At 48.0% G+C, this 17,839-nt stretch overlaps 1 protein-coding gene across 1 annotated transcript in view; it reads left to right on the top strand.

Annotated features, from left to right (window-relative positions):
* The first annotated feature begins 12,964 nt into the window (after positions 1 to 12,964).
* Positions 12,965 to 17,839, top strand: part of PPARGC1B (PPARG coactivator 1 beta) — a 108,218-nt gene continuing 103,343 nt past the window's right edge. The window contains exon 1 of the mRNA XM_029218194.1: positions 12,965 to 13,067. Coding sequence (XP_029074027.1) covers positions 12,990 to 13,067 — 78 coding nt within the window. The 5' untranslated portion in view covers positions 12,965 to 12,989. The remainder of the gene's footprint in view (positions 13,068 to 17,839) is intronic.

Raw genomic sequence — 17,839 nt, forward strand, 5'->3', positions numbered from 1 at the left:
TGGTCAGTCTCTGTTCGGAGCAGTCTGCACTGCTGTGGGCAAAGGAGTGAGCTTTGATAATGGGAAGACAGTCTCAAGAGACCTAAATTCAAATCTCAGTTCTGCCACTTCCAAGCTGAATGACTTTGGCAAGTAACTTAACCTCTCTGAGCCTCAGTTTCCTCATCTGTGAAATGCGGATAACACCACTGACATCATAGAGTTGCTGGGAGGCATCAAAGAACAAAGCATGGAAATCCCTCCCCTTGAGCTCTTGCTATTTGTTGAATAAACAAAGCAACGCAAACACCTAGTTCTCTGCTGGGCTCATAATACCGCTGGATAAATTACACAATGACCAGTTTTCTAGTTAATAATTGCACTAAACTTATTTTTTATGAAGATCGAATTAAAGGAAATTTGAGTAGAGTACATTTTCACTAAAATCAAAACTCAAATACACAGTTTTCATTTCTCCATGTTTTCTTCAAAACTTAATCCCATTTGGAAATTGCATTAAAATGATTTATTATTAAGAAGCTGACAACGACACTAAAGAAATCCTAAAGGTACATTTGTAAATAAAACCCACCACCCAAATACACTACCAGTTTTCATTTGTTTGTTGTTCACAAACTTTATGCTTATGAATTCTAATGGCTCCATACTATTCTACACAGTAGAGTCCTTCCAATAACTTACAGAAACTTAACACCTGCAGGAAATTATACCATATTATCATATAATATTATATTCCACAAAATCACTAAATGTTTGCTATGTAACATTTGAGCATCACCACAATCCTGTAAGGTAAGTATTCAAGTTATACCATTTTACAGATGAAGAAACAGAGGCTCACATTATTTTAATAATTTGCCCAAATTCAGGTAGCTATTGCTGTGTAACAAATTGCCCCCAAATGTGATAGCTTAAGGGGACAAGGACCATTTGTTTCTTCATGATTCTGCAATGTGGTCAGGGATTGGTGGAGGTGAGTCATCTCTTCTGCACACAGTACTGACTGAGGCAACTTCACTGGAGCTAGAGGATCCAAGATGGGTTTATTCAGATGTCTGGTGCCACAGCAGAGGAGGCTGAAATGGCTGTGAGTCAGCTGGTTTCTGTCTTTGTGGTCTCTCATCTTTCAGGGCCTCTTTCTATCTACGTGATCTGTCTAGCATGTTAACAGGACTTCTTTACACAGTGGCTGGCTTCCTGGAGAGCGAAAGCAAAAGCTCCCACTGTCCTGACACCTAGGCCTGGTACTGGCATAGCACCCTCTCTGCTGCATTCTCTTGGTCAAATCAAGTCACAAGGCTAGTCCGAAATCAAGGGGAAGAGCCAGACCCCATCCTTCATGCTGGAGGAACAGCATGCACAGGGGTTGGGCGGCACTGTTGGCCACTCTTTTGATAGTGGTAGAGCAGGGCTTCAAACCCAGGCCTGCCTGACTCTACGCTCCAAACCCAGCCTCCCCACCCCCAGTCCACCTCAGTGAATATTTTTGCCTGGCTAGCTTTTTCTCTTCCTTTCACTCATTTTTAAGGTGAACTCCCAGGGACAGGGAGACCTGGTCAAAGGGCAGGCATATTGCTGGATTCTATGCAGGGCAGTCGGCATCTGCAGAGCAAAGTGATCTCATGAGCTTCTCCTCCTTCTCTTCACAAAGGAAATCCAGGTTTAATTTTGTTCATTCTACCGTTGCACCTACTTCCACAGAAGAAATCTTGGCTTCCGCTATGGAGAACCTTCTCAGGACTTCTGGGGGACAGTAAAGTCAGCAGATTCGTGATGATCAGCTGCTCCTGAGCTGCGTAGGTTAGTGTTCCCTGTGGGGCAGAGGCATGTGGGGAAAGTAATTTGCTGACCTTGACTTTTCACAGAACTTCAGATTTAGCAGAAAGAACATGGCTTACACTTGCCAGGGTTTAGTCCCCCTTCTGAAGTGTGACCAGGTGTCTTTGTTTGCTGTTTCAGTTTACACCTGCTATCCCGTGTCCTGTTCAGCTTAGCATGTGTCCAGGGTAAAAACCTTCCAGGCTGGACAATAAGTTATGTGCTTACCATACCTGCCACAGAAACTTGAATAAGTCATTTCTCCTCCCTGCGCCTCAGCTTCCTCCTCTGTACCACAGGCCTGGCTACCAATTTCACAGAGATGTCGATCACTCCTCATTTAATAGCATCCTTCCATGTGGGAGGAACTGTCCCAGATCCTGGGGGACACTGTGGGTAACAAGACACTATTCCTGCTCTCCTGCCTTGCTTGTCTTATAAGTAAACAAGCAAGATAATTTCAGAGATTTAATTTAGATCAGATAGTCAGGGAGGGCCTCCCTGACAAGGTGAGATTTGGGCTAAGGGCTGAAGAATGAGAATAAAACACAAGGGGAGCTGAGGGAAGAGCACTCCTGGTTAAGGGAACAGCAAGTGCAAAGGCCCTGAGGCAGGAGATTACTCATCACAAGGAGTGGAATGGAGCTCATGAGTAGGACCATGCTCTATGAACTGTAAAGAGTCCCAACAGTAATTATTCTACTAGAGGGTTTTAAAATACTCTCACATCTTTGTCTTAAATGGTCCTCAAGATAATTCTAAAAGGGTTGGAGAGTGTCACAGAGAAGTATTACTAATCCTGGTTTATGGAACAAAATATTCTTAAGAATTATCATTGCATATTTTAAAAAAATGGTCCCACTAACTTCTATGCTTACATTTAATTTCATGTATCACCATTGTCTTTCATTGTTTTTGATGATGGAAATCCTTCGAGAATGAGCGACATCTTTATACACCTCTTTTCATTATGATATTTAATTCTGTGGTTAAGTCCTTACGTGTACTGCTTTTTCTTTTTTTCTTTTTTTTTGGCCTTGTGGTATGCGGGATGTTAGTTCCCCAACCAGGGATGGAACCTGTGCCCCCTGCGGTGGAAGTGCCGACACCTTGTCTAACTGGCTTAGAGGCAGGCTCACATCTGATTCATCTCTGTATCCCTTTGGTGTGGACATCAGTTGTTTCTGCCTACTCAGCACCTTTTCCTCTTTCTCTGGCAAAGGCACCTGATTTCCTTTTAGGGAGACACCCCTCCCCCATACTATATCTAGACCTTTTTTGTGTGCTATGGACCCCTTGACAGTCTGTAGAAGCCTATGGACCCCTCCTCAGATTGATGTTTTTAAATGCTTAATATCAACTACAAATGATTTAAAAGAAGTCAATTATATTGAAATAGTTATCAAATGGTAAGAAAAAGAAATTTTGATATAATAATATATATATATATATATATATTTTTTTTTTTTTTTGCGGTACACGGGCCTCTCACTGTTGTGGCCTCTCCCATTGCGGAGCACAGGCTCCGGACACGCAGGCCCAGCGGCCATGGCTCACAGGCCCAGCCACTCCACGGCATGTGGGATCTTCCCAGACCGGGGCACGAACCTGTGTCCCCTGCATCGGCAGGCGGACTCTCAACCACTGCGCCACCAGGGAAGCCCAATATATATTTTTTATCAACACACAAGATCTAGTTGGTCTAATAGCTACTGTAATTTCAAAATAGTGATGAACACAAATGATATTCTGTGATATGATATGAAATATCTGTGATTTCTATTGGTGCAAAAGTTATAGGAACTTTTAATACCGCTGTGCTTTGTTTGCTACATTCATAATAGAAGGAAATGCTAAATTTCAGTTTGAAGTTAGTAAAAAGGATGTAATTATTTTCCATTCAAATTAATGGTGTCTTGTTAAGAAACCTTGGTTTGGGCGTTGGGGGGGTTGCATGAAACAGCTTGACTCCTGGATTCAGAGGTGGGCATGTAACCCAGTACTGACCAATCAGAGCAGGGATTGGCTTAGTGATGGGCATTTGAGCCAAACTGATATAATCAGAGTGAATCCTAGTCTTTTGCTGGACAACTGGGACAGTTCCTTTGCTGGACTTGCTAAGAGGATTGGGTTTGGGCCTGGAGCATACCACCTTGCCATCACCAGGAGAGAACCTGTCTTAGAATGAAGCTGACACAGAGGAAAAGAGAGCTGGGAAATGAACTTCCACATCTTCCTGGCAACATTCCTCCTTTAAATGTGTTAATTATGGAAGCCAATACATTACCTGTTAAAGCCAGTTTAAGTAGGGTTTTTTGTTATTTGCAACCAGAGCAGTCACAACTAATACTGTATAGTCCCACAAAGTTTAGCAGAATACGTGGCACAAAGTAGTTTGCTCATGAAGGAATGATGAATGAATTTCAAACAATGTAGCAACTTGACTGATATTATTTTCTAAACTATGCATATCTGGCTTGATTGTGTATTAAAAGATGAAGGGTATACTCAAAGTAAGCATTCCACAGCCTTCTGTTGATTGAATGAATAAAGGAATGCATCCATTGTCATTATTTTCTATCCCCAGATTTGCATATTCTTTAGTGATATAACCAGGACCATATAACCTGGAGAACATAAGTCTAGAAACATGATGGACCAACAGTTACAAATCAAGTCCATGGCACACTCACCCTGGGGAAAGCCATGCATCAATTTGAAGGAATAGGTAGATCTATATGTACTGATATGGAAAGACCTCCAAGACACATTAAGAAGGAAATTACAAAATAGTAATTATTATAGTAGGATTCCGTTTTTGTTTAAAAGTCTCAATGAAACTTTGAGGGTTTCTAGTCTTATAATGAGTATATAAAACAAAGAAAAATACACTTTTTTTTTTTTTTTCTTTTCTGGAAGGCCATTCATGAAATACAAACAGTGGGCACCTGTGGGGAGGGAGTGGTGTTGGGTGGGTTGGTGACAGAACCTTGTCCTTTATTTGTATTGTTTATTTTTTTATATATACAAGGATAAAATAATTATGTAATTTGTAAGTTAAAATAATTTATAATGAAAAAATAATAAAATAACTCTGACAGAAGGTGGAATATTCCCTTTCAACCAATTTTTCTTCTTTTGAGTTGTCTGTCAGTTTTCTCAGGGAAGCTGAAGAGAGCAGGGTTGCACCCATCATGCTGTACCCAGGATGCTCTGTGGCTCCCGTGATGCTGTGCCCATGATGCCATGCTGTGCCCTCTATGCCTTGCCCTGCCGGTAAGGCCATGCCCTTTCCCTGGGATTCTGCCATTCTGGCTGTTCCAGGAGCCAAGGAGATTTCACCCCATGTAAAATACTCCTGGGGTCGCCTACTGACCTGGATTCTCCTCTCAGTATCCTTACTTCAACCGTCTCTGCTGCCAAAATACACATGGACCGGATGATCTCCCCTGCAAAGGGGATAGGGAATCAGAGCATCTCACCGTCAAGGCAGAGGTCTCGGCGAGACACCCATCCAAGGCATGTTTGGGGTGGTTGATCCAGTCCAAGCCCACTGGTGTGCAGACTGGGAATTTGAGTGTTAAGTTGGAGAAGAGATTTGTCCAAATGTGAGTTCAGTGCCAGAGTGGGACTCCGACCTGACTTCCAGTTCAGGCCTCATTTTAGGGAGGCTTCCCAAAAGTTCCATCATAGCTACTCCTTTACGTTGAGATCTTGAGTCTCTGAAATATCTCTGCTACAATGCATATTTGTTACTTAAATAACACAGCACTCAGCAACATAGTTTATCAGAGGAGCTCGTTTTTAGTATAGAAAGCAGACAGCAAGTTACATTTTATTTCATTTATTGTAAAAACAAAATTGTAACAACACAAATGAAAATATTAAAAGAAATTATTTCTGCCATCCTAATCACGTTTCATTTGTTTACACTCCTTATGTCACTTTAACATACACACTTTACATGTACATTTATGCATATAACTATAATCACTTTACAAACATTTTTATAATCCTGTTTCACTTAATGTTATACGTGTTTTCCTGTACATTTTCCATATAGATTTCTACCTTCTGCAGTGTATTTCAAGTAAATAAACCACTATTTATATAACTACATCTTCATTGTTTTTGTATTATAAAATATTTCAAACATACAAAAAAGCACAGGGAACAATACACTACATAGATTTAACAAATACTGATACTTTAAAAACATTTTTGAGGGCTTCCCTGGTAGTGCAGTGGTTGAGAATCCACCTGCCAATGCAGGGGACATGGGTTCGAGCCCTGGTCCGGGAAGATCCCACATGCGGCGGAGCAACTAAGCCTGTGCACCACAACTACTGAGCCTGCGCTCTAGAGCCCATGAGCCACAACTACTGGGCCCATGTGCCACAACTACTGAAGCCCACATGCCTAGAGCCCATGCTCAGCAGCAAGAGAAGCCACTGCAATGAGAAGCCCGCACACCGCAGCAAAGAATAGCCCCCCGCTCTCCACAACTAGAAAAAGCCTGCGTGCAGCAACGAAGACCCAACACAGCCAAAAATAAATACCTAAATGAATTAAAAAAAAATTTTTTTTTGAGATTAAAAAAAAAAATCACAGGTACAATTGGAGCTCTCTCACATACAATGTACTCTAATCCCGCCAGGACAAACTACATAACTTGCAGGGTCTGGTGCAAAATGAAATGTGGGAACCCTTATTCAAAAATCATTATGAATTTCAAGATGGCAACAGCAGAGCATGCCCAGGGCCAGTGTGACTGCACGCATGAGGTGGCACACCCACGAAGCCAGCCCTGGATCCCTCTCTCCTCTCCTTTCCTAAAATGATCTGTGTCTTTGCTGTCCCGTGTTTATGCTTTTACTTCATATACATGCATTGACCAGCGTTATGGAGTGTTATTTTGCATATTTTAAAATATTACGTAAGTGGCATAATACTGTGTGTATCCTTAGGCTGCTTGTTGATCTCACTTATTGCTTTTGTGATTTATCTTTGTGGATTCATGCAGCTGTTATTGACTTTCACAAGTATCTAATATTCCATTGTGTGATCTCACCCTACAGTTCATTTTTCCTGTAACCTCTATTTTTACCATAATTAACAATACTGCATTGAACATCCTTGGACACAGTTCTCTGTGCACATGTGTGAGCTTTTGTCTACTGTCTGTAACTAGGTGTGGAATTGAACTGTCTTACTAGATGTTGAGGTTCTTTCCAATTTTTTGCTTGGCATCAATGTGCCCCCCTTGTATGTCTCCCCTTGAACATCCCACAGTCATCTGAAAATACTCCTTAGGAGACTTCCTTCTGAGCTGCCTCTCTTCTAAGACCAATCATCCAGTGAAGCCAGAACCTGGGTGTCCTGACCATTCCCTGTAATTCCCCCACCATTTCTTACCTATGGCCAAAGACTATTGATCCCTCCTCTAAAATATGGCTTCAGTCCACCCACTCTTCCATATCCCTCCTACTACTTTCATTGTCTTGGCTCAGATCCCGCCTCTCCCCTGGACTCTTCTCCCAGCCCCACCCAGTTTTCAGCCCCCCAACTTCCTCCATTAAGGAACTTATTACACCCTCCCTAGCAAGCTGCAGGCTGACTAGTCTCTCCCCTGCGTGTTGTGGAGATCAGAGCTGTGAGTTACGCAAGAGCAAAGATTGTATTATGGTTACCATTTGTGGGCCTGTAGCACAGGTCTGTAGCACCCAGCAGGTTCTAAAAATATTTGTTGAATCTATCTATCTATTTATCTATCCACATAAGCATCATGCTGTAGTGGTCCCAGCTTTTGAATAAATTTCCAAAGGAGCATTACTGATGATTTAGGATTGTGAATGTAAAATTCAAAGTCCTTTGTAAGTGAACTTGATCCACACAAAATTCTAGGTCAGGTGGGACAGATAGGTTGATCTATCTATAGATAGATATAGATATATAGGTAGATATTTATATATATATATATAATAACCTGGTAGAATTTACATCTCCGTAAAAAAAAGAATAATTCACATCCCTGGGCCTTTGTTTCTCCATCTGTCAAATGGACATAAGGAGGGCCCATTTATCCGTCACACATGTCTGGCGTCATTTTGATCTGTGGGCAGATGGGGAAAAAGCAGGTGTTTCTCTTCCTGCCCCGCTTCATGACTCCCATACTTGTGCACAGTCATTAACAAGGCAGAGGAGGGTGAATGAAAATCTGTCCTTTCAAAACTGCAAAACAGTCATAGCTGACTTCACAGCTGTTTACTGCCCTCACTGGCTGATTTGGAAACCCTTTCATCATTTGTAGTGTGTCAAAGAGAAAGTGATCTGGTATCTCCCAAAGGTATTGGTGAGTTTATAAGTTAGCCCTACAGGAAGAAGAGGGCAACACAAACAAGTGCCTTGCTTATGATGGACTTTCAAGGGCCAGAAGCCCCTGTCCCCAGTTCTGAGACCCTTGACTGACGCAACTGGATGATGTCTTCCACAGCCTCAGCCCTGAGAAGTTTGTCCTGTGAAGACACCTGAGCACTACCCAATCTGGAGCTCTGGCTACTAGTCCTGGCTCTGCCCCTGAAGGGTTGTATGACCTCCGCCACATTCTTCTACCTGTACAGCGAAGCTGGTAGATAACATACCCTCCATTGCCCCTCCACAGTTCTCAAGCTCTACAATTCAATAGAAGATGGAGCTGGCTTTCTAAATTAGCAATATAAACCAGGTAACTTTTTAGTTCCTCTTGGCTTGAGTCCTTGCCCCCTGGGACTGGAGAAATAGGTGGGAAATAGGTGTGTGTCTGACTCCCTGGTCTGGGTCAGAGAATCAGAGTTATGGGCAGCTGGCAGGAAACCTCAGTGATTATCAAGACCCATGTCCTATCTCCCCCATTCACTCGACAAAAATTCACTAAGCGGTTGTGTTGAATAGAATGTGGGCAGGGGTGGCAGCTGTTGTGTTCACTGATCACACTGGCTGGCACATAGTAGGTGCTCATTAAGCATCTATTGAATGACGGGTAGTTTCCTGCAGCAGAGTCATTTAGGGGAGCCTATGAAATGCAGATGCCTGGGCCCACCATAGACCTATTGAATTGTAATCTCTGCTGACGGGGCCCAGGTGACTGATATGACTCCAGAGTTTGAGAATCATGGCTGTAATATCTGAGTAAAGCATTCTCCTATTATCAGAAGGGAGAAAACACTGATGTTTTTTACTTTTGAGGATTTGTTGGTAGTGACTAAAATATTCAAGTCAAATAGGTTCACTTTGCTGTAGCCATTTCCATGGAGCCTGGAGCGGTCTGGGCTTTGCCCAGGGTATGGGCAGGGCAAACTTTCACTAATCTCGGGAGAGGCAAGGCCAATAAAAGGCAGAGGAGATAGGAGTTGAGGCACTTGAAGTCCAAGTTTGGCATGATTATTGCCCTTCACCTGAAAGTCATAAAATAGGAAATGTGCCACCATTCCAGCTTCCCGGGAGGGGTTGCTGGTGTGAGGTTTTCCTCAATCCCTTTCAAGCATCTGTGGCTTAGACCATGCACAGAGCTGGCTTCAGATCTCAGCTGTGTCTCTAACTGCTTGGTCTTGGGCTAATCACTTTAACCCCTTTTAGGCTTTTGTTTCCTCAGTCATAAAATGGATATCACACTGCCGACTACTCAGGGCTGCTGAAGACAATCTGACATGATATAAACTCAGGTGTCTGGCACATGCACAGTACAGAAAAGCTGTTAAGTTTAGGTTGATACCTATAAACTGCCAGGATATCTGGGCTGGAGTGTTCAGTTGAGGTTGGTTTAGCCTGACCCTTTTGTTTTTACAGGTAGGGAAGCAGCCTCAGATACTTGAAGCTAACTGCACAAGATCATCTAGCTTGTTAGGTTTCTTGAGGGCTTTTAAGGATCAGAGAAGGTGATGAGGTTGACTCTGTGGTTGGCCCTTGATAAAGGAATTCCTGGGATAAGGTGTTTTTGTAAAAGAAGCTGGATATCTCAGGTGAGGTGCCTTTTCACCTGAGTTTCTTGCCAGCCAGAAGCCCATTCTGAGGACACAGGGGTTAGTAAGAAACGCCCTGAAGCTGGGCAATTTGTGGCTTTTCTATCAACATCAGGGTTTTAAAGACAAAAGCCATTGGGTGAGCGTTGAGGGCTTCCCTGGGAGGCCCTGTCTGGCACTGCAGCTCTGCCAGGCCAAGGCTAGAGATGGCTGGCCTTGGGGACCCTCCAAGAATGGTCCCTGGGTTATAAGGGGCACAACACCAATCGGAGGCCAGGCTGGATCTGGTAGGGACACTTCTTGGAAACAGAGTCCTGTGGGGCTCTGACTCTGGTGTCTATGGGCAACAGCAGAAAAGCGGGGCCTTAGGAGAGCTCACATCCTTAGTGCTAACGCTGACGACACTGGTGATGGTGGTGACGATGATGAGCGTGAGAATTAGCACTTCCTCTTTGCCAGATGCAGGGCTAGGCAATTTATTTTACACACATTGTTTCATTCAATCCTCACAAGATCCCCACCTGGAGGAAACTGAGGCTCAGAGAGGTTAAGTAAACAACCAACGGCACAAAGTTAGTGAGCACCAGGATTCAAATCCAGACCTATTGGAGTTCAAGGTAGCCAGCAACCTGTAAGCGCTGGAGGAAAGGAAAGTAACATTGGCCAGGGCCTCCGAGAGACAAATATTTTATCCCCATTTTTACAGATGAGGAAACAGAGAACCAGAGAGGTTAGCATTTTCCCCATGAAGTCAGGTACTGTGCCGAACACTTTCCATATGTCATCTCCTTGATCATCATAACATCCCTATGAAGTAATTCTTTTTTAAAAAAAAGTATTTATTTATTTATTTATGGCTGCATTGGGTCTTCGTTGCTGTGTGCGGGCTTTCTCTAGTTGTGGTGAGCAGGGGCTACTCTTCGTTGCGGTGCTTCTTATTGCGTTGGCTTCTCTTGTTGTGGAGCATGGGCTCTAGGCGTGAGGGCTTTAGTAGTTGTGGCACACGGGCTCAGTAGTTGTGGCTTGCGGGCTCTAGAGTGCAGGCTCAGTAGTTGTGGCACACGGGCTTAGTTGCTCTGCGGCATGTGGGATCTTCCCCGACCAGGTCTTGAACCCGTGTCCCCTGCATTGTCAGGCGGATTCTTTTTTTTGTGTGTGTGGCAGGCGGATTCTTAACCACTGTACCACCAGGGAAGTCCTGAAGTAAGTAATTCTATGATCTCCATTTGTGTAGATGAGGAAACCAAGGCCTGAGACCAAATGACTTGCAGGCGTTCAAAACCAGGCAATCTGACTAGAGGGCCCATGCTCTTAACTCCCTGAGTTGCTCAATATTGGAATGAGATGTGGTGGGCTGGACCAGAACCTGGGACTACTGACTCCAGGCTAGTGCTCCAAGGTTACATGTAGGATTTCTCTCTCGTTTTTTTTTTTGGCTGCGTGCCATGTGGGATCTTCGTTCCCTGACCAGGGATCGAACCCGTGTCTGTTGCATTGGAAGAGTGGAGTCGTAACCACTGGACCGCCGGGGAAGTCCTAGGCTTTCTCTTGGGATTCATTGTCCCTTAAAAGCTCACTGGTCTAAAGCCCAAAGAGTGAAATCATGCCCTGCGGTTCTGGGAACCTCAGGCTGGAGAAGAAGGAAGCTCTTGCCCTGGTGTTCAAGTTTGAGCAGGTGTACTGTGGACCCTCCCTGTTTCCTCCTCTGGCTGGGAGGGAGCCCAGGTAGGGCAGGCAGGGTGGGTCAGCCCTTGTGAGTGCAGGGTGGGAGGAGAGCAGGAGGCAGGAGGGCCCAATAAAACAGGCCTAAATCTTCCCGCCTTCCTGCCTTTACCCAGGCGGTGCCCTCATCTCCTGCCTGGCAAACAGCAGGGCATGATGATGAGAGTTCAAGGTTGGCGTCAGGAGACCCGAGTCCTGGTTCTGGCTCTGGCACTCACTCCATGTGCACCCTTGACTCTGGGCAGTTTCCTTATCTACACAATGTGTGGTGGTGGTAATGGGGGATCAAAATCCTCTGTGATTTTTAGTTAACACATTATTTATTAAGAACCTACTATATGCCAGGCACTGGAGACATAGCATGTGCCAAAGCAGATTCAGGCCCTGCTTCCGTGGGTCTTAGAGTCTAGTAGGAAGAGATTCCAAGATCAAATCTTCCCTGAAACTAATGTAAAATGACAACTGTTAACCAGTGTTTTAAAGGCCTGCAGAACTAAGGGAGCCCAGGACGGTGGGAGTAGGGGGAGAGGGAATGGGTTGACAGTCTGAGGGGCAGCAAGGAAGGATGCGGTGAAGATGTGGTTTACTAGATGAATGTCTGCTGGCAGGGGACAGCACCCTGTTGTGAGATGGTTCACCCAAGAAACTGGGAGGAGGCCAGTGGGCCTGGGGAAGCATGCAGGAGGCTGGCCATTTGAAGACATTGTGGGCCACGGTAAGAGAAGTCATTGAAGTTTTGGGGTTTTTTAGGGGGGGTTGGGGGGAATTAGGGAGTGAGGGGATACTTAAGAGAGAAAGAGGGTTACATTTGGAATATGGGTCAACGCATCTTCTAAGGAAAAGAATTTTTTAAAAGCCACTCCCTCTGAGGAGCCTTCCCGGATTTCTACACCTTTGACCTATGGTATCCCTCCCTTTCTGGCCTGCAGCCCGGCATGACAAACTCAAGCCTCCAGGGCAGCCAGACCTGGGCTTTGTCTTCCTGCACTGAACTGCACTGTGGCTTCAAACGAGGTCCTCTACCTTCCCAGACCTCAGTTTCCCCAGCTGTGCCAAAGCAGGTTGTCTCGAAGGACCCGCCCAGTGCTAACGCAACGTGATTCGCTCTGGCAGGAGCGGTGGGCTGCCCGCATTGCTGCGCAGGCATCGGACTGTCGGCTTGGGCACCGTCACCAGGCTACGGGCGCTTTCCTCCCGGGCAGGGGGCAGCGGGCGAGGATCGCGGCGCCAGACGTTGCGCAGGAAAGTGGGGGCGCGACCCCCTGCTCGAGCGGGCACCGCGCGGCCCCGCCCCCGCAGCCAGCTGCCCTGCGGCAGCCGGGGCCCGAGCTCCGCCCTCCTCCTCCCGCCGGCCTCTCTCCCTCCTCCCGCCTCCCTTCCTCGCTCGCTCGCTCCCTCCCCCCCGGCCGGCTCGGCGCTGACTCCGCCGCACGCTGCAGCCGCGGCTGGAAGATGGCGGGGAACGACTGCGGCGCGCTGCTGGACGAAGAGCTCTCTTCCTTCTTCCTCAACTATCTCGCCGACACGCAGGTACGGCCAGCAGGGGCCACGGGCCCGGAGCCAGGGCTGCTGAGCTGCGGGGGCTGCCGCCGCAGCCGCGGAGGCCGGGAGGCAGCGGTGGGCGTGTTGGGGGGATCGGGGGTTCCAGGCTGCAGAGCCCCCCTTCCGTGCACCCTGCGATGCGCTTCGTTATGGACTGGGAGCTGGAGGTCCTCCCGCGCGTGCCGGAGCGTTGGGGGCGCTACGGCCGCTGGGGAGGGTCTAGACTTCGTTGCTTGGAGTCCGGCCCCCACGCCCGCAGAGCTGGGGGGTTCTGCGCTTCCTTGGGGAGGTTGAGCCGCGCTAAGGTGTGGGGGACCCTTACGCTGGCTCTGGGTGTGGGAGGCGCGCCCTCAGGCTCCCGGCACTTGCTGCCGTACTTTCACGTGGACTTGTGGCCCGGGCACAGGCGCTTGCCCCGGTCCCCGGAGTCCCCTGATCCTCCAGTCTCGGATACCCCGCGTTCTGCTGCTGCCCCCCCCCCCCGCCAAGGCTCCCCCAAAGCGCCAGCAGCGCGGAGTTTCCTGCCAGTTGCCCGCTGAAGCCATGGGGTCTGCGGGGCACGTGGACATGCGGGCGGGGATAGAACCTTCCTGGTTTCGCTAACCGGCGGAGCCCCCGGGGGGAAAAGCACGGCAGGATGGGGGCGGAGGACTGTCTGGGGATGCCTGGGTCCCCCTGCGGCGCGCGGCCCCGGTGCGCGCTCGGCGATGCTGGGGGAAGGGAAGGCGAGGCGGCGTCCCGGGCTCTGGCGGCGCCTGGGAGCCCCACCGGAGACACGCGCGTGACAGGAGAGGGTGCCCTGGTGTGCCGGGAGTTGGAGGGGGGGGCGAGGAAGCTGGTGACTTGGAGACAGGGGCGGGGGGCATTGCTGCTGGGATAAGCTGCACTGAAAATGCCAGCACAAGGCGTGCGCGCCCCCCACCCGTTCCCTAGTTTTCCCCACCCCATGCCTGTTGCAATCATAAAGTTTGGCCCCATAGTTAGGGCTTTTTCTACGGCCGCCCCGCTGCCGGTAGCAGGGCGGCTGGGGATGCGGCGGAGCCGAGAATGAGACCCCGGATGCGGGCGCATGCCTGTGCTCCGAGAGGGGCCGCTGGGCGCTCCCGGGCGCGGCTCGCTAGGGCTGGTTTGGTACCTGGAGTCGGAGCGCCGTTGCCGGCTTGTTTTGCATAACAGTGGAAGGGAGGGGGAAGTCGGGGGGGGGGCGGGGTGGGGGAGGGGAGAGAGGGAAACTTTGCTTCTTGTTATATCTGCCTGTCTTTGGGCGGCAGCAGCTGTCATGGGACCGGGTGGGCGGGGAGAGGCTTGCTAGCTGACTTCTTGCCTTGAGATGCGACTTGGAGGGGACGCAGCAGCCGAGACGTTCAGCTCTGGCGGACCCTGGGTGGCGAGTCCCGGCTGGCTGCTGGAACCGAGCGGCGTGGCGGGGTGTCGCCGAGAGGAAGCCCGCCACGCGCAGGAGAAGGCCGGTCCTCGCCCGCTGCGGACGTTCATGCGTCAGGGAGCCGCGGGGCCTCGTGGTCGGTGGCGGGCCAGCTTGGGTGGGTTCCGGGCAGGGGCCGAAGAGGCTGGTGGCGTGTGATCGCGCTTCTCCAGGCCGGGGGAAGAGTGTGATGAACGGTCTGCGCGCGCGGGTGTGTGTGTTTGTGTGCACACGCCGCGCGCGCCGGGCGCGTACCTTTACCTCTGACGAAACTGCAGTGTAGCTCCCGCGGCGGTCACCGGGCGCAGCCACTCGCCCCGCTCCCATGTCTGCTCCGAAGGCCGATCCCAGCCCTGGCACCACCACGGCGCCCCCAGCCCCCCAGCCGACAGCCTGGGGCCAGGGGGACTGGATGCGGGGTGGATCGAGTTGCCGCTAGGAAAGTTCTGCCCTCGACCCCCTTACTTGTCTGGGGCTGACTCCAAACCTCTCCCTACGACGCGAATGAAGGAGGCCTGAAATTGCCAGAGGCTTGTTCAGAGACCCATAGCAAGAACTTTCCGTTTTGGGTTTAACTCCATCTTCTGTGTTCTTTGGCTGACCAATAATCTTTTGCCCTTTTAGCCGTCCGGAGTGCGTACCCAGCAGGGATATTTCACCTAAGGAAACTTGAAAATTGGGTAATCAGGTATCAGCAGAAGCAGTGCAGTGAAAGTTAATCCGGGACGTTTTGCTTTTTTTATTTAACCACGTGATAGGCTGAAGCTCTTCTGGTGATCTTTGCCGGCCCAACTTGGGAAATGTAATTGATAGGGGAGAGCTTTGCAGCCGCCCCTAGAAGGCTCATAGAGCCAACCGGAAGAGGACCTGGGCGGGTCATTGCGTGCCTCCTCATTTTACAGTTGGGGATAGAGGCTGTGAGGGCTGAGCGGCTGGTACAGGACCACGCAGCCAGTGGGTGACAGAGCCATCCAGGGCTCCTGACTCCAGGTCCTGTGTGTTACCTCGAAATAGCACTGGACTTGGAGTCAGAAGGCCTGAGTGGAGTCGCCTTCCCCACTCTCTGGCTGGGTGACCCTGGAGCAAGCCATTTTAACTCTCTGAGCCTCCTTTCCTCCATCTGTCAAATGGGGTTGGTGGCGCCGCAAGAGAAGGCCCTCGGTTGCTTGCGGTGAGCACTGTTTGCATGTGAGATGTCTGTTGTTCCTGCAACTTCCTCTCCTCCCCCCAGACCCTCCCTGGCCCTCCCCTCCTCCCCTCCGCCTTTGGAAGAGGTGGGAAGAGTGAGTAAAAGTAATTTATCGGCTCTATCCCAAAGACTTGTCTTTGGTGGCTAACCCAGGGTTAGACAGAGGGAGGGCTCCTGTTTAGGAGACTTAACTTTTACCCATTCAGGGCAAAGTTCAGAAATTCGGCAGACCAAGGATTGTGAAAGTTTTTTGGAAAGGTTTGGGGCATGTTCCCAAAGGACTTTGGGTTGGCTTCCCGTTGTTCAGGCTGTGCCCCTTGCTTGCAGTGCCCTCACCCACCATTCCTGCATGGCCCTCAGCTCTAGCAGGCCTCCCCAACCCGGCTTGCCCTGCTTTCTCTAGCCTCTGGTTTTCTTAGTCTGTGTTATACAACCAAGCACTTTGTGTGTGCGTTCTGTCCCAGTAAGATTCTGGAACTAGAGTTGTGCCTTTCATCTCTTTGTGCCCCGTGGCACCTGTCACCATGCTGAGCTCCTTTGCTCAGCTCTTGGCTAGGCACAGGAATTACAGACAAGGGAAGCACTCAGGCTGGCTGGGGAGACAGCCGGGCAGAGTACGGAAGAGAGGAATGCAGAGGGCTGCAGCTGTGGGCAATGACTTAGGCTCCAAAGGCCACACAGTAAGCCCACACTAAATATGGGTTGTTCGAAGTCACTTGGGGCATCAATCATAGGTGCCCAAAATGTCAGAGTTGGCAGGAACTTTATTTTCATTTATTTATTTAAAAAAATTCTTTGAATTTTATTTACTTTTTATACAGCGGGTTCTTATTACTTATCTATTTTATTCATATTAGTGTATATATATATCAATCCCAATCTCCCAATTCATCCCACCACCACCACCCCAGAGTTGGCAGGAACTTTAAATAATTAAGTCCAACCTGTTATCATTTAAAAATATTTAATTATAGAATTGTTGGGAAGTACTGGCATGCATAAAGAAAAAAATTGAAAATATGTAATCTTACCCAAACATAACCACTCTTAATTTTTATATATGTTTTCCGACTTTTTCCTGTTGATTCCTATGGATTATATCTTTTGTACAAAAATGGAGTCATTCTTTACATACTAATTGTAACTTGGAATCTCACTGTTGTAGCTTGCTTTTTTTTTGTCCTCCAAACAATATGCTGTCACTGTCTTTCCACATCAACAAGTATTCTACTTAATATCTTAATGGTTATATAATATTAAGGGTTGAACCATAATGCATTTAATCAATCCTTTATTGTTAAGCCATTTAAGTAGTTTATAATTTTTTTTTTTTTGCTCCTGTAAGCCATGCTGAAATGAATATCTTTGCATATGCCTTTTCTTCATTTGAATTCCTAGAAATGAAATTACTCTGTCAAAGGAACTATGCAGGCGTTTAGTAAACACATTTCTGGATTGCCTTCTAGAAAGATTGTGCTAATTTCACACCAGCATTGTGTGGGAATGCCTGGTTCCTCATACTCCGGTAACTCTTGGTATTTTAATTGTTTTTCATTTTTACCAGTCTGTTCATCAATAAATTTTGTCACCTTATTGTTTTAATGTGCATTTCTTTGATGACTTGTGATGCTGAACCTTTTTTCCCCATGTGATTATGGGCCATTTGTGGTTCTGTTCTGTGAAATGTTGTGTTGGTGAACTTGGCCCATTTTTCCATTGGTATTCTATCTCCTCATTGTTCTAAGACTGGATCCGAGCACCAGAAGGGGCTCATGCTACATGGAGAATTGGGGAAAATGGGTTCACTAATGTTGACTTGCTAAATCTGGAATATTGCTGCCTCCACAGCCCCTGAAGCCAGGGTTAACTTCTTTTCCAAGTCAGGGTTCTGGCCGTCTATAGGGGCAGGTTGAAGTGAATCCTTCACTGGGTGCCTTTACCTACTGTAAACCTGTGTGAGACCCAGGGGAGTAACTTTTTCACCTGAGCCCAGAAGGGGACACGTTTGCTGGATTTGTTTACCAGAGGCCCAGGGTTCACTTTCACTGGGGCTTCCTGGCTGGTGCTAATGATCAGGATGCCTGTGAAACCCAGGAAAGGCAATGACCCAGCAACTGGGCCCTGGGGGCTTATATTTCCCCTTCCCCC

The sequence above is a fragment of the Monodon monoceros genome, unplaced genomic scaffold (genome assembly GCF_005190385.1).
Source record: "Monodon monoceros isolate NGI ecotype Baffin Bay Population unplaced genomic scaffold, NGI_Narwhal_1 Super_Scaffold_12, whole genome shotgun sequence".
In the NCBI taxonomy this organism is placed as follows: Eukaryota; Metazoa; Chordata; class Mammalia; order Artiodactyla; family Monodontidae; genus Monodon; species Monodon monoceros.